The following is a 22148-nucleotide window of genomic DNA, read 5'->3' on the forward strand; positions in this document are numbered from 1 at the left end:
ATGTTCCAGGTGCTGCTCTGTGAGGCGGACGGAGCGCCAGAGCTCAACGGGCTGACCAGCTCCCACAAGAAGAGGCTGGTGCTGGTTAAGTCCCTGTGGCGGGGCTGCAGCCAGCAAACCAGGTCAGTCTATATCTGCATCCACGTGTACCTAGATTCCACGCAGAGGGTCCCCTGTACCACTACGAGTCATTTCCTTTCCTGTTCCACTCACAAATAGAGAGAAAGGATAAGCCTCTATGCCTCTGTATGAGCCCTAATTTCTCGTGTCTTATCGTCATGGTCATTACACGCAGTATATGGGGCAACAGTAGAATCGTTTGGCAGTCTGCTTCAAGTGCCGATTCTTTAAAGTTTACCAATAGTGTTTCTCCAAAATAATGTGGTCTTCTGTGATTCCCATTTGAGTTCCTGAAGCATCTCTGTAACACTTATGTGTTGTTCGAACTTACCAGTAACAAATCTAGGAGCCTGCCTCTCAATTGCTTCGATGCCTTCCGACCTGGTACGGATTTCAAACACTCTAGCGGTATTCAAGAATAGGTTGTACGAGCATCCTGTATTCTAGACGAATCACACTTCCCAAAAATACTTTCAATAAACCAAAGTCGATCATTCCCTATCGTAGTTCGCACATACTCATTCCACTTCATATGACTTTCCAATGTCGTTATGCCCAGATAATTAAACAATGTCAATTTTTCAAACGGGGCACTACTAATGCTGTATCCGAACATCACAAATTTGTTTTTTGTACTCATCTACATTAACTTACATTTTTCCACATTTAGTACGTTGTGCCATTCACACATCAACTGTAAATTTGGGATTAGCCGAGCAGGATAAGACGCTGCAGTCATGGGCTGTGTGGCTGGTCCCGGTGGAGGTTCGAGTTCTCCCTCGGGCATGGGTGTGTGTTTGTCCTAAGGATAATTTAGATTACGTAGTATGTAAGCTGAGGGACTGATGACTTTAGCAGTTAAGTCCCATAAGATTTCACACACATTTTGAACTGGAAATTTTGTCTAAGCCGTCTTGTATCTTTCTTCAGTGAATCAACTTCGACAGCTTACTGTACACCACAGCATCATCAGCAAAGAACAATAGATTGCTGCCCAAACTGTCCGCCAAATCGTCTGTGTTTAGAGAACAAAAGCGGACTTTGCTCATAATTCCTCTACGTCGACCTTAATGGAACTAAGTGATGTCAATTCACTGTCTAAGTGAGATGCTAACAACTGCCTATCTGCTCTATCTAGCAGAAACTCCCACCTAGCCTTCTTCACTGATTTATTAATTTTCGCAATCATGGTTGCTGTGATGACATAATGATCGCTAGTCCCCATTTATATACTGACATTGTCGATAAGGTCTGACCTATTTGTAGCTACAAGGTGTAAAATATTTCCGTTGCGTGTCGACTACCGAGCTGGCTGCTCAAGATAGTTTTGAGAAAACGTGTTCAAAAGTATTTCTCGATTGTCTGTCTATACTCCCCACAGTCAATCCAGAGACATCCGAGTCTATACTCGGTTGGTTTAAGTCATCTCCAGCTAGTACTGCATGATCTGGCTATTTACGCGCTGTTGACGGTAGACTTAATTTGAAACTCTAGAATTGTCGCAGCAGAATCGGGTGGCCTGCAAAAACAATTAACTTGGTTTCACCGACACCTGCTACACGTCGCCAGATAACTTCACTGTCACAGTCAACTTTGACCTCAGTAGAGACAATGTTTTTGTTAATTGCAATTAACACTCCCCCTCATATAGCCTCTAATCTATCTTTCCGATGTACGTGTCACGACTTGCTTAATGTCTCAGAGCTTTCCACTTGGGTTTCAGCCAATTCACGGCACCAAGAATAATTTGAGAGTGAGAACTTAACTGGAGGGCAGCAAATTCGGGAACTTTATTACGAGTACTTCGACAGTTTACTGATAAAGTTTTGGCTGTCGAAGTGTCTTTACTCTGAACGCCATTTAACATCCTTTGCTGCGTATCTACTGGCGAGAGTTCATCGCAGCACACCCCTTAAGAACGCTGTTACCCAAGCAGCTGCTTCCATTGCATAGTGCACCTCTGATCTATCAGGTAGAATGTACAAATCCCCGTACGACCACGCAGATCTAGAAATCCGCAGCCAAGACCGTCACAGAGTCGACGAAGCATTTCGTTGAGGCCCTCCACTCGGTTCCAAACCAAAGGACCGTGATCAGCTCTGAGAATAATACTGCAAATGGCGAGCTCTGATTGCAACCCACGCGAAAGGCGAGCAGTCTTCATCACACCGCCAGCGGCCTGTACAAACTGAGGATGGTCTCAGAACCAATGTGGCTGGCGTCATTGGTGCAGAACTCAGCCACAACTTGGAGACGACTGCACTCTGCGCGCTCTATAGTTACACAACGTTTGTCATTTTGTGGCATTTGCCCTTAGCAGAAATTGATTACTCATTTCCTGATAAATCAGCTGCAACCTCCCATCAGATTTTGCATACAAGGAAGGAGAAAGCGTGTGCTAAATTTAGAAAATACGAATCATGTAGCTGAGACATAGTTTTCATTTATAGTGTGGCATTTTGTTCTTTTCCTTCTGTGGTGAGTATCCCCGTGAGACATAATTATCGTTAGTTCTTTTACAAGAGTTTGCATCATAGATAATTGTAGCTGTGTTATAAATAACGCATATTCACCTAATGAAACGTTAGTTCAGTGTATTTTGATACTGATTTTACTGAGCAGGGGAAATGCAATGATCTGCAAATCACAAAAAAGACAGTACTATTTTTGCCTTTAGTTGACGGATACTAAAAAATTATACTTTCATCTCGTATTGTTGTCTGTTTTTAACTGTACATATATTATTTAATATACCCACAGATTTTTATTCCGGTCAATTTGGTCATTCTTTCTTATGCTCTCCTTCTCGAGAAACGAATTAAAAATGTATGTACCAACACTTACTTCGACAGCTTTATGTCATTTCATAAGCTTAAATCCCATTATATCAAATTACACTCGTCAATACCATTCGGAGATGTTAAATTGTCTTCTATATCAGTCTCGAGTCCTCCACAACACGCTGCAACGACGTTGAAGAACATGCACGTTGTTATCTGTAAATTTTATGCACAGATCGGCGAATATAACTTGCGACATCTAAACACTACACTTGCAGTGCACCTGCACCTTCGACATCGCGACTTAAACGCGTCTTTTAGTCGTCGGTGGTCTCGGCGCCTTGGATGGTTAGAAAAGAGGCAATCTGCGAGCCATTAGACCACAGGATACAGGTCTAACCAGTTACTTCCAAAATCTGCGTTTTTTACTTCCAGAAGCACCGTCTGCCAGTGTAGCCAGTGGCGTGTTGCAAGGTACCCACCTCCAAGTGGCCACTACGTACAGTTCTACTACCAGTTTCGCATGGTAACTAATATGGAGTTGCATTTATTTACCGCAGCAATTCCCGATTTTCACCTGACGGTCGTTAGACTAGCAGCTGGGTTCACTAGTTTTTCATTGCAGGGAGTGGTACAGCAATCCCTGTATACAAACTGAACAGTCGGCATTGATAATCAAGAAACCGTGCAGCTTCGTTCTCGCTGTAGTCACTGGTACATCCAAACAGGGTTGCTACTTTCTCTTGGTTTGCACGTTGCCGACTAGCACGAGCACGTCATTGGGAAAGTGGTGTATGATCACGTGACCAGGTGGCACCAGCTGTACACCACCTACGAGCCACCAGGCCTTTTTTTTTCTTTATTGTTATTTTTCACCTGATACAAAGGTGGGCTGGCAGCGGATAAATCTACTCCGCTCTTCAGCCACAAGCATCACAATTACAGAGAAAATGAAGACAGAAAAGTAACAGAGTGGTGGTTAAAAAACAGTGCATACAAAAATTAAAAACACGAAGCCGTTCACACTCGACGAAAAAACACGAAAAACTGTCGGCACTGTGCACAAACACTGATGACGGTACAAGTGGTGGTGAAAAACACTAAATCACAGACACAGTGGCACACACACAAGAAACAGATGGCGATGATCTACAGCACGCAAATGTCCACTTAATGTGTGTAAGTCTGGGGACCTGTCAAGAGGGGAAGAAGGTGGTGGGGTGAGGGAGAGGGGGGAGCAAAGATGCCAATGGTAGAAGAGATCGTGGGATGAATGAAGGCATGGGGATAGGTGAAGCCCGGGGGAGGAGGGGGACAAAGGGATGAGGGAGGGAAGGGGGAGAGAAGGGAGAGAGGGCGCCCATAGGAACAAACACAGGAAGAGGGAGGGATCAAAGGTGGTAGGAGGGGTAGATGGATGGGAGGGGGAATCATCAGGGAGGTGGAGCTGGCAGAAGCCACCTTGGGAGAGGGTATGGAGAGTGGAAAGATGGAGAGCAGGTGGGATGTGGAAATACAGGCGCAGCAGCAGGTGGGGGCGGGAGAGGATGTGAGAGACAAGCGGGTGAGGAGGATCGAGATACGGGAGGTGTAGAGGATCCGTATCCATTCGAGGAAAAGGAGCAGGTGGGGGAATGGAATAAGGTCCTACAGGGTCCGAGTGGGGGAGGGGAGATGGATGCAATAGGCGAGGCAGAGAGCATGGGGTTCAAGGATCTGAAGGGATTTGTAAAAGGTAGGGGGTGCGGAGATCCAGGCAGGGTGGGTGTAGAAGAGGATAGGGCGGATGAGAGATTTATAGGTATGGAGGACAGTGGAGGGGTCCAGACCACACATATGGACAGAAAGGAGCTTGAGGAGATGGAGTCGGGAGTGTGCCTTGCCTTGATTGTCCAGAGGTGGGGGGTCCAGGAGAGGCGACGGTCAAGGATGACGCCAAGGTACTTAAGGGTGGGGGTGAGGGCGATAGGACGGCCATAGACAGTGACATAGAAGTCAAGGAGGCGGAAGGAATGGGTGGTTTTGCCTACAACGATCGCCTGGGGTTTGGAAGGATTGACCTTAAGCAACCACTGGCTGCACCAAGTGGTGAATCGGTCAAGATGGGACTGGAGAAGTGTTGAGAGCGCTGCAGGATGGGGGCGAGGGCAAAAAAGGCGGTGTCATCGGCGTCCTGGAGAAGGTCGATGGGGGGTGATGGCGGCAGCATGTCTACTGTATACAAGAGGTACAGAAGAGGGGAGAGGACGGAAGCTTGGGGCGCACTGCCAGAGGGAAAAAGGTGTAGGAACCTGTATTATGGATGGTGACGTAGGAAGGACGTTGGGAAAGAAAGGAACCGATCAGATGAATGAGATGAAGGAGAAGGTCATCGGTAGAGAAGGACGGCCAAAAGCAACACTGGGTAACGGGAAGAAGGCGGTGCTGGTGGAGATGCTGGTGGATGTGGTGGGTAGGGATGGATTCCAGGACCTTGCTGAAGACCGAGGTAAGGCTGATGGGTCGGTAGGAGGAGACAGCGGACGGCAGTTTGTTGGGTTGAAGGAACATCAGGATGCAAGAGGTTTTCCACAGGTCGGGGTAGTAGCCGGTGGACAATGCAGAGCCAGGCCAGACTGGAGAGGAAGGAGGCAGGAGCTTCACGAAGGTGGCGATAAGTGACATGATCGTCACCAGGAGCGGTGTTACGCTTCATGCGGTGTGTAGCGATGAGATCCTGAGTAGCAGTGGGGGCATTGAGTTCGGTGTCTGCAATGTTGTCAAAGTACTGGAAACCAGGGGCGAGGGGAGGGACAGAGGCGTCAGTTCGATCGCGGACATCTGGGAAGAGGGAGTAATCGAACTGGGGATCGTTGGGGATGGTAAACGCATCAGAGAGGTAGGAGGCAAAGTGGTTGGCCTTACTAAGGTTGTCAGGGAAGCGTTGATCATCATGAAGGAGAGGATAGTAGGGAGGGGACTTAAATCCCGTAAGCCACCAGGCTGGCCAGTGTGCTCCTTTGCAGAGGCGACTAATATTTCTTATAGTGAGTACATGTTTGGTCACAGAGTTATTTCCTCGCTCTGTTTACAAAGTCGTACAGTACAGACTAGATGTGAGTGACGTCTTCTTACACAGTTCCTTTTGGCTTGTGTACTTTCAGTGTAGCAGCTGGTTGCCCTACAGCGTGGTGTCGTGTGTTACAGGGAGGAGTTCCTGCGCGAGTGCAGCTGGCTGTCCAGCCTCCAGGACGGTAACGTGTGCCGCACGCTGGCCGTCTGCTCGGCCGAGGAGCCGCTGTGCGCGCTGCAGGAGCACGGGGACCTGGGGGCGCTGCCCTCCGTGCTGCGCGAGCACACCCCAGACTCCATCAGGTAGGGTAGCTGCCTGGCTGGCTCTCCTGTCTCTCTGCGGCTGTCGGCTCAGCTGAGGCTACCCTGCGAGCTACAGCGGCGTGCTGAGCTGGGAGCCCCGAGTACATCTCAGACTCCAGCACGTCGTTTAGCTGCCTGGCCAGCCAGCAACCACACTCTCACTACACAGCCTCCACACTTCTATCTTATGTTTCTGGCTCTCTGTGCTTCCATTCGTGAGGACACTGACACATCTGCAAGTTGCTCTCAGTCTGCACTTATCTGCTTGGAATCCACCTTCTTTGTACATTATCAGCAAGACAAGTATCGCTGACAGAGTAGTCTCTAGACCAGGGCTTGCCAATGTGTGGTCCGCAGACCCCTTAGGGATCCGCTGGCTCTTGCTAGGGGTCTGCGGCCACCTTTCACCAAATCGTGTAACATAATGAGTAAAATTATTGAATAAAATGTGAAAATCAAATTCATCACTATTTTCTTTCTCGTGTGAAAAACGTGTACTTTTACTTCAGGTCGTATTCCCAAGGAGCCTTTCCGGTTCCTAAGTGGGAACGCATATACAGTTTAGTACCGGAGAATGCGGCTTCTCTGATCGACTGTTTCGCAACTATACGGGGGTCGTTTCTGCGCTGGCTCACGGCGCTAGATGCTCTGAAACCTTTTACGCATGCGAGCTTTGTCGACCAATCACAGTGCTCGCTGGCACGTATGCGTCTCCAGGCATCATTAAATGTTAAAATTGCTTTGTCAGTGCACTACGCATTTCATAAGTCTATTTTTGACCAGTTTATTACTTCTAACATGGATTGGTGGCTGAAGTCAGGACCATTGAAGAAAAGAGTGCAGTTTCTCCATCGCCTTCACAACAAGACAAGTTTCCAGTTGAAATGACTGAGGAGGGAGGTCAACCAAAGGAAGAACAATCATATGAAGCTCCACAGCCAGATTTATTATGTGCAAACGCTGCAAGTACTCCATTGGTTGTAATATCCTGTGGAAGTACAACGAAAGCTATTGAGAAATGGGCTTTATGGAGACAAAGAAGAGTAAAGCTGAGTGTGTAATTTGTGCGTGACTCCGTTAGAACAGTTGAATGGTTCCAGTTAAATTGCGCCGTCGTTTTGAAGGTACTCACTCGGATTTCCAGGCTAAAGACATCGATTTCTTCAAAAGGAAGAGTGCTGAACTAGCTGCTTCTCAGCATTGCATTAAAACTCATGCAAAAACAGTTAATGAAAATCCATTAATAGCTTCTTTCTTGCTTAGTTATCGAGTGGCAAAAACGTGCATAGCTAATACCATTGCAGAAAATCTTATAAAGCCATGTGTTCATAATATTGTTTCTTGCATGCTAGACGAAAAGGCAGTAAAGCTTGTATCTCTGGTGCCATTATCAAACAATACTATCAAGAGACGCGTTGTTGAAATGTCAAATGATGTGAAAAACGCTATTGTTTCTCGCAACCAACACAATTTTCTCTGCAGATAGATACATCCACTGATGTTGCAGGATTAGCGATTTTATTGGCTTTCATCCGTTATGAATATTTTGGATGTTTTGAGGAGGACCCCTTATTGTGTAGACCACTACCTGCCAACACAACAGATGGTGAAATATTCCGTCTATTGGATGATTTTTTAAGGACTAACTAAGTTTCATGGTCTAATAGCATAGAGGTGTACAGAGATGGCGCAAAAGCTATGATGGGTCCTACAGTCAGAGCAATAACGAAAATTAAAGGAAACGACAAGAATTGCAGCAGTAGTCATTGTGCTCTCCACAGATATGCCTTAGCTATGAAACAAATGCCTGTTTCGTTGAAGAAACTTTTTGACGAATCCATTCAAATCATTTACTACATAAAATCAAGGTCGTTGAAGTCATGACTTTTCACAATACTGTGTGAAGATTTGGGAAGCCTTTATCGTTCCCTGCTTCTCCACACAGAAGTGAAGTGGCTCTCACGTGGGAATGCACTCTCTCGGTTGTACGAATTAAGATTGGAAGTCTTAGCTTCCCTTTTGGAGCATAACACCAAATTAGCAGACGTTATTAATGACGAAAACTGGCAGTGTATACTTGCCTATTTGTCAGATATTTTCTCTAAAATTAACGAAAACAATGTTTCACTCTGAGGGCAAGTGAAACAAAGGTCACTGCTATCGACAAAGTTCGAGCATTCAAGAGGAAAATCAATTTTTGGGCAGAGAGTGTCGAGGAGGGGGAGGTAGAGTGTTTTCCTCTTCTCAAGGAGTTTTTGAAAAACAAAACAATGGCTCCTGGGATGAATTTGTTTCATCAAATCCTGGAACATCTCTGAAGCTTGATGTCATTGTTGGAGCATTATTGCCCAACAGCTGAAGATGAGAAGCTGCAGAAATACGAATGGGTGGTCAACCCATTCACTGTATCCAAAAAGCCGAACATTTTATCATCAGAGGAATATAAATTGCCACAGACCCTACCTTGAAATCAAGTTTTGACATTGACGGTTATCACACTTTTGGATCCGTTTGGATAACAAGAAATTCTATCCCCTTGTTGAAAAGACAAAACGTGTACTTCTTCCGTTTGCCACAACATACATGTGTCAATCTGGATTCTCGATCTATGCTGCCCACAAAACTAAGTATTGAAGCTGTCTAGATGCAGAACCAGACATCCGTGTCCACTTGTCAAGAATTGAACCCAGCAGATGCATCCTCAACCATCACATCAGGATTTCATTATTATTCCTACAGACTCATCTATAGTAAAGAAGAAAGCATTTTTCTTCGTAGATGCTCAGTGAACGTAGCTGAACTATAAGTCTGTAGGAATTTTGTTTCTGCCTTCTATCATTTACAAAATAATTATTAACTGAATTCTGCTGGCATTTATAGTTTTGTTATGAAAATTAAAATGATCTCTAAAGCTAATTTCTTTTCTTTATAATATATTCCGTCCTCTCAGTTAAAAATATGGCCTGCCTATACTTCAATTAGAATTACTTGCTATTACTCTGACACTATATTGTGGCAACTGGCTGCGAGTGTAAACAAATGAGGACTTTTCACGTGCCACCTTGTAAAAGGTAAACCTTCTGTAGTAGAACTGTTTCCTCTGAGAAAAAAGTCCTACGTCTTGTGAAATGCTTTGTCTTCTTATATAGAAATAAGAGTGTCTGTTCGTTTGTTTTCCTAATTTGCTTACAGTCGAGGCTGACTGCCACGTAGTAGTTGGAGTTGTCAGCTGTGGCTAAACTGTTGCCACGCCGCCTGCAGTTGCCAGCTACCAACTGACAGCACAGTGTTGCAACGCCGCCAGCTAGCTGCCGGCTGTGGACTGACACCTGATGTTCAGTAGATATGCAAAGACGTAAAAGTAACTATACTTTCCGAGCTGTTTACATGGCCACGAAAATCGATTGTAGAACTGGAAAATGGTTTTATAAAAGCACATTTCCAGAATCGATTTTGAAGTGTTTACCTGACCAACCAAAAGGGGAACTGGGACATCGCCTCCCGAAATTCGGTTTTGGAAACGCGTGTAAACTGGGTGAATGTGTTCCCACACATTGCACAACAGATGTCACAATATTCCTTTAACGGCAATTCCTTGGTCTCTTTTCTTTCGTGACGTGTTTGTATCCCGAATCATGGGTCTGCCTCTTTTCTTCACAGCCGCTTGGAATGGCCAACGCAGCCTAAAGCGCCGTGTCGTTATGGGTTGCGTGGCCGCTTCCGCCAGAAGTTCTAGTCCTCCCTCAGGAATGTGTGTGTGTGTGTGTGTGTGTGTGTGTGTGTGTGTGTGTGTGTAGTGTGTGTTGTCCTTATTGGAAGTTAGGGTTATAGTTTGTAAGACAAGGAACTGATGACCTCAGCAGTTAAGCCCCATATACTTTACATACATTTGAACAGTTTTCTTCGGATTTCATGAAAAACCACACACACACACACACACACACACACGACTGTTACAAAATATGCATGCTCCTTACACAACAGTAGGCTTGGAGGAAGGCAGCTCCAACGTGTAAAATGTCAATTACCAAGTAATTTTAATCAGGTTATAGTGTGTTGAACAAAGGGAGTAAATCCACTAGTAAGTGTCTGGATACAGTGGGATCGTTAATTTCAAGTTGTTTTCATTCATGTCTAAACCAAAGACTATTGATATTTCAGGGAGGGGGGTCATTGAGATCATGGCACTTGTATTAAGAAGCTTTCAGTTCCCATGGGTTTCGCTCTGATATTTAAAGTTACTGTCCTCTTGACTAGGGGTCCACCATGGATTTCCGACTGAAGAAGGGGTCCGCCAGTTGAAAAGGTTGGGAATCCCTGCTCTAGACTTTTCAGGCCCAACTTCCGAATTTCCTAGGTGCCCGAAACGACGCAGGTCGTGGTGATTTAACTATGGGTTAGAAACATTACCAGCTGCGTTGCTGTAACAATCCAGCAGACTAGGAAGCGACTTCACGGATCTCTTTGTCATTGGCAACACAAATGCAGAAAGACGCTCCACAACGAAACATTGTCTCGAAATTTGGTAGAAAATCCGAAGAAATTCTGGTCGTATGTAAAGTACACAAGCGGCAAGACGCAGTCAATACCTTCGCTGCGCAGTGCCGATGGTACTGTTATCGACGACTGTGCCGCTAAAGCGGAGTTATTGAACGCAGTTTTCCGAAATTCCTTCACCAGGGAAGACGAACGGAATATTCCAGAATTTGAAACACGAACATCCGCTAGCATGAGTTTCTTAGAAGTAGATACCTTAGGGCTTGCGAAGCAACTCAAATCGCTTGATATGGGCAAGTCTTCAGGTCCAGATTGTATACCGATTAGGTTCCTTTCAGATTACGCTGATACTATAGCTCCCTACTTAGCACTCATATATAACCGCTCGCTCACCGATAGATCTGTACCTACAGATTGGAAAATTGCGCAGGTCGCACCAGTGATCAAGAAGGGTAGTAGGAGTAATCCATTTAACTACAGACCTATATCATTGACGTCGGTTTGCAGTAGGGTTTTGGAGCATATATACTGTATTCAAACATTATGAACCACCTCGAAGGGAACGATCTATTGACACGTAATCAGCATGGCTTCAGAAAACATCGCTCTTGTGCAAAGCAGCTAGCTCTTTATTCGCAAGAAGTAATGGCCGCTATCGACAGGGGATCTCAAGTTGATTCCGTATTTCTAGATTTCCGGAAAGCTTTTGACACCGTTCCTCACAAGCGACTTCTAATCAAGTTGCGGAGCTATGGGGTATCGTCTCAGTTGTGCGACTGGATTCGTGATTTCCTGTCAGGAAGGTCGCAGTTCGTAGTAATAGACGGCAAATCGTCGAGTAAAACTGAAGTGATATCAGGTGTTCCCCAGGGAAGCGTCCTGGGACCTCTACTGTTCCTGATCGATATAAATGACCTGGGTGACAATCTGAGCAGTTCTCTTAGACTGTTCGCAGATGATGCTGTAATTTACCGTCTAGTAAGGTCATCCGAAGACCAGTATCAGCTGCAAAGCGATTTAGAAAAGATTGCTGTATGGTGTGTCAGGTGGCAGTTGACGCTAAATAACGAAAAGTGTGAGATGATCCACATGAGTTCCAAAAGAACTCCGTTGGAATTCGATTACTCGATAAATAGTACAATTCTCAAGGCTGTCAATTCAACTAAGTACCTGGGTGTTAAAATTACGAACAACTTCAGTTGGAAGGACCACATAGATGATATTGTCGGGAAGGCGAGCCAAAGGTTGCGTTTCATTGTCAGGACACTTAGCAGATGCAACAAGTCCACTAAAGAGACAGCTTACACTACACTCGTTCGTCCTCTGTTAGAATATTGCTGCGCGGTGTGGGATCCTTACCAGGTGGGATTGACGGAGGACATCGAAAGGGTGCAAAAAAGGGCAGCTCGTTTTGTATTATCGCGTTATAGGGGAGAGAGTGTGGCAGATATGATACGTGAGTTGGGATGGAAGTCATTACAGCATAGACGTTTTTCGTCGCGGCGAGACCTTTTTACGAAATTTCAGTCACCAACTTTCTCTTCCGAATGCGAAAATATTTTGTTGAGCCCAACCTACATAGGTAGGAATGATCATCAAAATAAAATAAGAGAAATCAGAGCTCGAACAGAAAGGTTTAGGTGTTCGTTTTTCCCGCTCGCTCTTCGGGAGTGGAATAGTAGAGAGATAGTATGATTGTGGTTCGATGAACCCTCTGCCAAGCACTTAAATGTGAATTGCAGAGTAGTGATGTAGATGATGTAGATGTAGATGTAGATCATCCCATCGCAGTTCATCCTTTCAATCGCCAACTTTTCCTCTTCCCAACAGCTGTGAAAGAAATATATTAATACGGAATCTAGCTTAAAAACAGCTACCATACTCAAGTTTTTAATTTATAAAAAGTATATTTCTCGTTAGCTATGTTTGATCGACATGTTCCTTTTACGAAAATTAGCTGAAGAGTACCCTAATGAGGCAACCTTGTGTTGCTGCGATCCTGATTTAACGACTATGAAATACACTACACATACCTCCGCACACTTTGGTAAATTAAATGGAATTTTGGGGCGAGAAAACGTATCATCTCACCTTCTTTCCAGCAGATGAAGCTGTCCTTCCATACAAAAATGACTGGTTCATGAAGTATCAACATACATGAATCTGTGTAATACATTATTGGCCATTAAAATTGCTACACCAAGAAGAAATGCAGACTATAAACGGGTAATCATTGGACAAATATATTATACTAGAACTGAGATGTGATTACATTTTTCACGCAATTTGGGTGCATAGATCCCAAGAAATCAGTACCCACAACTACCACCTCTGGCCGTAATAACGGCCTCGATACGCCTGGGCATTGAGTCAAACAGAGCTCGGAAGGCGTGTACAGGTGCAGCTGCCCATGCAGCTTCAACACGATACCACAGTTCATCAAGAGTAGTGACTGGCGTATTGTGACGAGCCAGTTGCTCGGCCACCATTCATCAGACGTTTCCTGTTGGTGAGAGATCTGGAGAAACATTTTCTGTATCCAGAAACGCCCGTACAAGACATGCAACATGCGGTCGTGCATTATCCTGCTGAAATGTAGGGTTTCGCAGGAATCGAATGTAGGGTAGAGCCACGAAGCGTAACACATCTGAAATGTAACGCCCAATGTTCAAAGGGGCGTCAATGCGAACAAGAGGTGACCGGGACGTGTAACCAATGTCACCCCATACCATCACGCCGGGTGATACGCCAGTATGGCGATGACGAATACACGCTCCCAATGTGCGTTCACCGCGATGTCGCCAAACACGGATGCGACCATCATGATGCTGTAAACAGAACCTGGATTCATCCGAAAGAATTATGTTTTGCCATTCGTGGAACCAGGTTTGTCGTCGAGTACACCATCGACGGCGCTGCTGTCTGTGATGCAGCGTCAAGGATAACCGCAGCCACAGTCTCCTAGCTGATAGCCCGTCTGCTGCGAATGTCTTCGAACTGTTCGTGCAGATGGTTGTTGTCTTGCAAACGTCCCCATATCTTGACTCAGGGATCGAGACGCAGCTGCTCTGTGCGTTACAGCCATGCGGATAAGACGCCTGTCATATCGACTGCTAGCGAAACGAGGCCGTTGGGATCCAGCGCCGCGTTCCGTATTACCCTCCTGAACCCACCGATTCCATATTCTGCTAACAGTCATTGGATGTCGACCAACGCAAGCACCAATTTCGCGATACGATAAGCCACAATCGCGATAGGCTACAATTCGACCTTTATCAAAGTCGGAAACGTGATGGTACGCATTTCGTCTCCTTACACGAGGGATCACAACAACGTTTCACCAGGCAACGCCGGTCAACTGCTGTTTGTGTATGAGAAATCGGTTGGAAGCTTTCGTCATGTCAGCACGTTGTAAGTGTCGCCACCGGGGCCGACTATGTGTGAATGCTCTCAAAAGCTAATCCTTTGCATATGACAGCTACTTCTTCCGTTCGGTTAAATTTCGCATCTGTAGCACGTCATCTTCGTGGTGTAGCAACTTTAATGGCCAGTAGTGTAATACTGTAACTGCGAATAAAAGATTACGCCAACTTTTTGCAAATGTGCTGAAGTGTAAAGACAAGACAGTGGGAATAGGCTGCAGTAGACACGCAAGTGGGAGGCCAATATCAGAAGTGTGGCTGTCCATTATTCAAACAGTCGTCTCACACCACTGTCATCTCCTTAAACTAAACAATTATCACGCCGAATGCTTCATTCGTTACTTCATTGTTCTCTCCGTTTCTCGATTCCTATGTTATTTCTTCACTGCGTGCTTTTCACGATCTGTGGAAATCGCGAATTTTTTTAGCAGCCAGTGAAAGCCTCCGTCGTATAAGGCGACCCTTCATCTCGTGCTGCCGGATTCTTTTGTATCTCCTCTCTACTGCAGTACACAGTCTCCCTAACTGGTCTTCGTACTTCAGTAGTCTACTTTATCTGCAGTGGAAGACATATGTTTAGCTCTGAGACTCGGGCGTAAATCTTGTTTAGAGAGCTGGGAGTTGCTCTCGCAAGGGTAGCGGAGGCGTCAGTTAAGGGGTGGGGAGTCATCTGACAGCCCGTAGATCTGCGGCCCCCGGCAGCAGAGGTGACGGCAGGCCGCCGCCGTGTGTTGACGCGGGGGGCGCTGCTCACCCCTTCCAGACGCCCCTGCTTTGAGGCCTGAGACGCACGGAGACGTCTTACAGCTGTAGCAGGCGGGCCCGCGGCGGAGCAGAGACCGCCTAATGGAAACAAAGTGTCTGCAGCGGTAATTGTTAGCAGCGGCCGGGGCGCCTAAAGGAAGACTAATGGCACGAGCTGCGCGCCGGGGGTGGCGCCCCGGAATAAAATTACCCCCGGCGGGGCGGCCCATAACGCCACTGGGTCACCCTTCACCCTCCACTCTCGCCCAGTTTTTTCGCTCCGCCCCGGAAGGAGATGTATGGGGGGTTTAAATGAAATGCTATCGGAACGGAATAAGGCGCTTAAAAGCTGTTTAATACTACCGCGTTTTATCAGTCTCCGCGGGATTCTCATTTGGAGGTTCGCAAGTCGTCTTCCGGGAGATCGGAGACTGTTTACGGACCCGTAATTGCCCCGTGACGTAGTGGAACGTCGCACCAGCTTGTGATTAGGGTCGATCAGGGGATGTGGAGGCGGCGCATGCGACGTTCTGTAGCACACGATACGCCGTAACTCGCTGTGTCGTGGACGCCACATAGCAGCGCACTACCATGTGACTGCGTGCTTTCTTTGTGGGGATGGGGGGCGGCGAATTAAGCAGTGGTAGTGTTGAACTGTCAGTAGCAATAGTGTTCAGGCTTACGTAGGGATGATTAAACACTACGTGTAAAGCAGTGGAAGAAATGGATCGTTGTTGTTTGTGACGTGTGAAGAATACATTCCACATAGTCCATTTTATTTAGGCACATTTTACGTATTACAAAGTGTCACAAGTATTTCATTCAGATGTTGTGTCCCACTGCTATCTCCTGTGGATTGTTGCAGATTTGCGCTACGATACTGTTGACAGAGATTGTTTGCTTTGCAGACTTACGAAAGCTCGGGGCGACATCGTTTGTAATTAGGTTACAAATCGTTTGTTTATATACCCCGTAACTAAGCTACCAAAATCGCTTGGAGAGACTGTGGCACAACAAGATTTCTCCTAAAATGTGATTCGTATTCTCATGTAGGTATGATGTTTGTCCTTTTGGACATGCACGTCCGAAGGAACAGACGCCATTGTGTAGTGCGTGTATATATTAACGTTAATTCCCCGTTATGGAGAGCGCTAAAACACAATCAATTTTCATGGAAATTTTTTTGCCTCTTTCTTTCTTCTTTCTGCCTTCTGTCCACTTCTTTCCTGTTTTCTTCTCTGTTTTTTCTCTGTATTTTTCCATGTCTTCTTTGTAGATGTTCAGTTTCTTGACGTCTTCCACGGTATCCTTTACCCAATTGGTTTACTCTGTATTAATTGTCACTAAGTTAAAACTTTTCTTGGCCAATTCATTTTCCTTCATTCTTTGTATGTATCCATAGAACTTTGCACTTCTTTTTCTAATGTTGTTTGTAATCATCTCTATATGTTGACACAGTTCTTTTGTGGGTCTCTTTATTCAGATCCCGTCTCTCTAAACTGACCCGTAGATCTTTTTCAGTATTTTACTCTCTTGGTTTTTCCATCTCCTTGATTTTCGTTCTTGCCTTGATGAATGTTGTTTCTGAGGCGTACAAGGCCTGTGGTAAGACTTCTGTACTGTAGTGTCCTAATTCGGCATTGATGGATATACTTCTTTTGTTGTGACGGTTCCATGTAAGTTTGCATGCTTTGTGAGCCTTTCTACATTAGATGTCGCGTTCAGACCTCTCCAGGTATTTCAAACTTTCTACATGTGTTATCTTTGCACACTTTGTTACCAGTGAGTGCCTGTCTGTGGATTTTGTGTCCATGCAATGCGTTTTTTCATATGAAATTTGTACTCCTTTTTTGGCTGAGATTTAGTGTAATGTCTCGCGAGATTCTTTCCTGTTGTTTGTTATGATGGCTACATCATCTTTATTTCATTGACTCCTTAGTCCCATGTCTCCGTAACCGAGTTAAATAGCATGAGTGACAGTCCATCTTCCTGCCTCACCCCTGATTTCGAATGGTTCCCAGATCTCTCCTATAAACTTCACTTTGAATGCTGTATTTGTTAATGTTTCCTGGATTATCATTCTTCCGTTCTTCCAGTATGCTGAAGAGTGTTTCTCTATCTACGACTCGTGGGCCTCCTTAAAGTCGACGAATGTTGTTCTGGCATTCCTGGACTTGCTTGTTCTTAATCTTGTTCTCAGGCACCAGACCCGTTCACTACATGATTTTCCCTTTCTGAACCCTTCTTGGTATTCCCGTATCTGTGGATCTATTTGAGACTCTAGCCCAGTTGTTGCCAACCTTTCTGAGACTATTACCCCTCAGTGAAGTCAGATATTGGCTTGTAACCCCCCCGCTTCCCACCATCTTCCCACTGCCCTAACTAAACTTTAGAATGAACAGGAATTTTGTTTGAACGCTTATTTTTTAAATCATGGAAGGTAAATAGTATTTAGTTTTCGGAGGTGTCGTATTAATGAGCCAATGTGACAATGTGACAATTGCTATCATTTAATACTAACATTTTACTTATATTTGTAGAAAGATGAAGTAATTCTCAGCGCATCGCGAATGTTACCTGCAACTCCTCCGCAGAAAAGAAAGATAATTACCCACACTGTTGGTAGACACCTGTTACAAAATGTGCCCCCTCTGTATTGTACCTCTCCCTAGTGACACTTGCTTCACTCACCCTGCAACCCCATTTTAAAATCAACCATGTCAATGGGTGTACACTATACCTACTGCTTCTGTACCACTTGGTTCCTGGACTCCTGAAATCGTAGAAACTGGAAGACTTTAGACTGCAAATGCTTTGCGTCTGACCACTGCCACGCAGCGATGTTGTAGCCATTACATAATTACTGCTGTGTTGTGATCTCAGTTAGGTCGTTTATTGTAGCGAAGTGAATAACGAATATGATTTTGGTCCATTATGGGAACTACATACCACTCGCAGAAGGCGTTTTCCTGAGATATTTAAGCATATACAGACATCAAAAAAAGTTTTGCATCACCCCAGTTCCCAACAACTCCTATAGATAGTTGACTGTGGATCTTTAGTTCCTAACAGTATAATGCCTTCATTTACATATTCACAGTCCAACATTTTGTCCTCCCATTTTCTATGAATGTAGGTGACAACGCCTTTACTTGATCTTTCTTCCTCCTTTACTCCACTTTATACCATTATATAATGATCTATATATTTCGTCCGAGATGTTTTCTTCTCTCTTTTTGCAATCGCTGCAAAATCTGTTTCCTTTTCTTTCAAATGTATAGCTAATTAGACTTCCTTTAGAGCAATTTTCTTAATGTTCCAGGTACCACCACTGCAAGCTCCAAAAAATTAAACCATTTTCTCTTGTTATTAGTTCTCGCCTATGTCGTATCCCGGTAATCCGTCTTGTTTCCAAGGCTGGACTGAGTTCTGCAAGTATGCTGTTGCGTTCCTTAGTGAGGTACTTGTCCATTGTAGGTGAGGCTGCTGACGAGACTGCGATCTCTGAGTTTTACCTGCCACAGCTGGTACCTCGTACAAGTGAGTGTGGTACAATACTTCCCCCATTGCTCCCTCACCTCGCTTGTCTCTTCCACGTGTCTCTGTCTGTTATTTAGCTTTATTAATACTGGACCTACTCATGCGGTGGCCACGGAGTAACTTCAAGTCCGTGATATTCCGCTACAGTGGAACTTACACAGTGTCACCTCACGAACATGCCAGTGCAGACGCAATTGCGACAGAATACTGATGCAGTGATTTGTTAAGTTAGGTACTGAGGACAAATCAGGTCAATAGCTTATGAAAAAGCACTCCTCCGGTATACAAATAAATTTGTAATTTGTTCGCTTACCTCGTAAGGAAGCCCACATAAATTCTCATTCAACCAGCTATCAGTGGTCCTTAAAAATTACATTGTTTCATTGAAAAAATATATAGTTACTTGAATAACATTGTAGATAATTAGTTTCATATATTACCAGTACGGAAAAATACCGTATATCAGATATCAGGAATGTTTGAATATTTCATTCTAGCTTTATCGTTGGCACACATGATTGGAAACAAGTGTGCTATACAAAATTAGTTTTCTCGACATTGTTGACAGATGGAGAGCTCCTATCAAGGGTACAAAAACATCAGCGTGTTAGATAAATTTTATATGCAGCTACGAGCGATGTAAAATACACTAAACGCAAGAAGATAGTGACCTCTATTTTTCAATGCAAACTTTTGTAATTTCGCGCAGTGTTCTACATAAATTCGAACATCACAGTAAGTATGATCATTGGCCAGTTGATGGGTACTTCACCATAAGCTGACATATAAAACTGTATGCAACGTAAAAATGAATTTTTTTTGCTGAACAGTTTCTGTAAAACTACAGACATAACGGAGCGCACGTGACACTAGCCGTGACGTCACTCCCGCACCGCGGCTAACAGGCTGGCGGCAGTTGCCTGCGTGCACCCGCAGGCGCTGGGCGGCGCAGGTAGCCGGCATTCTCTGCGTCCTCGCGCTTACGCCCTTTGCTTGGCGGGAAACGCGCGAACCGTGACCAATTCCTATCGTCTTCTGAAAGCGTTCTGCACTATTCGCTCATTAGGTGCTGGGTCCTGAGAAGTATTTTCACACAGTTTGTGTTACCCTGTATTGTTAAGAAATTTGTTTTTCTTTACGTCTCCCATGCAAAAATCTTATTAAAAGCGTAGGATTAACCAAATTTTTGAAAACATGTTCCAGTGCTACTACGATATAGCTGTAGTTTCGAAGCAAGAGATTTCTCACTCCTCCAGAAACGTGGAATCAAAGATATTACTGTTGAACTCCCAATCTGTTTTCGAAATAACGACAAGTTCTAGACTTGTGTGAAACGCAATGAAATAGTCTTAAATAGTCCCAACGTATTGACAAGCACAGCAAACAGAAAACGATATATTTTCTAATTCGACATGCAATCCTTTCATACACGACTTTAGGCATGGAGCGCTCTTCGGCATGGGGTACTCCAATAGCTTGTAACTGAGTACTTTATCCTGCTTTCTCCCAAAGTGAATTAATGAATTCTTCATGTTAATTAAATGATATGTCGACTGATTGCACCAGATGAAAGTCGATTTCGACCACTTTGTTTTAAATGAAGAGTCCTCACCACCGCTGAAGTTGTATCGCTATCAATTTACAAACGCTGTGGTTGTTCAGTAAATCACTAACCCCGAAAACTGATTATCACCGAAGAATAATTCGTAAAGAGAAGAATTACTTTTTCTGTACAAGGTTACTACGCTACTGGCCATTAAAATTGCTACACCAAGAAGAAATACAAATGATAAACGGGTATTCATTGGACAAATATATTATACTAGAACTGACATGTGATTACATTTTCACGCAATTTGGGTGCATAGTTCCTGAGAAATCCATAGCCAGAACAACCACCTCTGGCCTTAATAACGGCCTTGATACGCCTCAGCTTTGAGTCAAACAGAGCTTGGATGGCGTGTACAGGTATAGCTGCCCATGCAGCTTCAACGCGACACCACAGTTCATCAAGAGTAGTGACTGGCGTATTGTGACGAGCCAATTGCTCGGCCACCATTGACCAGACGTTTTCAATTGGTGAGAGATCTGGGGAATGTGCAGGCCAGGGCAGCAGTCGAACATTTTCTGCATCCAGAAAGGCCCATACAGGACCTGCAACATGCGGTCGTGCATTATCCTGTTGAAATGTATGGCTTCTCAGAGATCGAATGAAGGGTAGAGCCACGGGTCATAACACATCTGAAATGTAACTTGCACTGTTCAAAGTGCCGTAAATGCGAACAAGAGGTGACCGAGACGTGTAGCCAATGGCACCACATACCATCACGCCGGGTGATACGCGAGTATGGCGATGACGAATACACGTTCCCAATGTACGTTCACTTGGACGTCGCCAAACACGGATGCGACCATCATGATGCTGTAAACAGAACCTGGATTCATCCGAAAAAATGACGTTTTGCCATTCGTGTACCCAGGTTCGTCTTTGAGTGCACCAACGCAAGCGCTCCGTCTGTGGTGCAGTGTCAACGGTAACCGCAGCCACGGTCTCCGAGCTGACAGTCCATGCTGCTGCAAACGTCGTCGAACTTTTCGTGCAGACTCGTGTTGACTCAGGTTCAAAAATGGTTCAAATGGCTCTGAGCACTATGGGACTCAACTGCTTAGGTCATCAGTCCCCTAGAACTTAGAACTAATTAAACCTAACTAACCTAAGGACATCACACACATCCATGCCCAAGGCAGGATTCGAACCTGCGACCGTAGCAGTTGCACGGTTCCGGACTGCGCGCCTAGAACCGCGAGACCACCGCGGCCGGCTGTTGACTCAGGGATCGAGATGTGGCTGCACGATCCGTTACAGCCATGCAGATAAGATGCCTGTCATCTCGACTGCTAGTGATACGAGGCCGTTGGGATCCAGCACGGCGTTCCGTATTACCTCCCTGAACCCACCGATTCCATATTCTGCTAACTGTCAGTAGATCTCGACCAACGCTAGCAGCAATGTCGTGATACGATAAACCGCTATCGCGATAGGCTACAATGCTTTATGAAAGTCGGAAACGTGATGGTATGCATTTCTTCTCCTTACACGAGGCATCACAACAACGTTTCACCAGGCAACCACTGTTTGTGTATGAGAAATTGATCGGAAACTTTCCTCATATCAGCTCGTTGTAGGTGTCGCCACCGGCGCCAACCTTGTGTGAATGCTCTGAAAAGCTTATCATTTGCATATCACAGCATCTTCTTCCTGCCGGTTAAATTTCGTGCCTGTAGCACGTCATCTTCATTGTGTAGCAATTTTAATGGCCAGTAGTGTATATGTGTTTTATAGATATTTTACAAAATAGTTTGTTGCTTTAAGTGACGTTCTGGAATAGTTTCGACCAGCAAGAGGACCTTAGTGAACATAACGGCAGGTCTTCCACGCTGGAAGTGCTGTTGAATTATTTCTTGTGAGGTCAGAAGTGTCACGAACACTGAACATATTACGTTGATTGTTTGAATGTGGGTGACGTCATATGACGCTGTTTCTCACACAAAAAACGAGTTTCCTAAAATTTCTGATTTAACGGCAGATAGAGTGCCTTGTGGATAGCTATTTCTGACGCCGCTAATGCAGCACAATAGATTTGAAGATTCAATGATACAGAAGTCGTCCTCGACACGTTTAGGAATCACA

At 44.9% G+C, this 22148-nt stretch overlaps 1 protein-coding gene across 1 annotated transcript in view; it reads left to right on the plus strand.

Moving 5' to 3' along the window:
- The window catches only part of LOC126267934 (epithelial discoidin domain-containing receptor 1-like), a 439627-nt gene that overhangs the window by 391509 nt on the left and 25970 nt on the right, over positions 1-22148 (plus strand). The window contains exons 13-14 of the mRNA XM_049973245.1: positions 10-122; positions 6087-6254. Coding sequence (XP_049829202.1) covers positions 10-122; positions 6087-6254 — 281 coding nt within the window. The remainder of the gene's footprint in view (positions 1-9; positions 123-6086; positions 6255-22148) is intronic.

The sequence above is a fragment of the Schistocerca gregaria genome, chromosome 4, assembly GCF_023897955.1.
Source record: "Schistocerca gregaria isolate iqSchGreg1 chromosome 4, iqSchGreg1.2, whole genome shotgun sequence".
Classification (NCBI taxonomy): domain Eukaryota; kingdom Metazoa; phylum Arthropoda; class Insecta; order Orthoptera; family Acrididae; genus Schistocerca; species Schistocerca gregaria.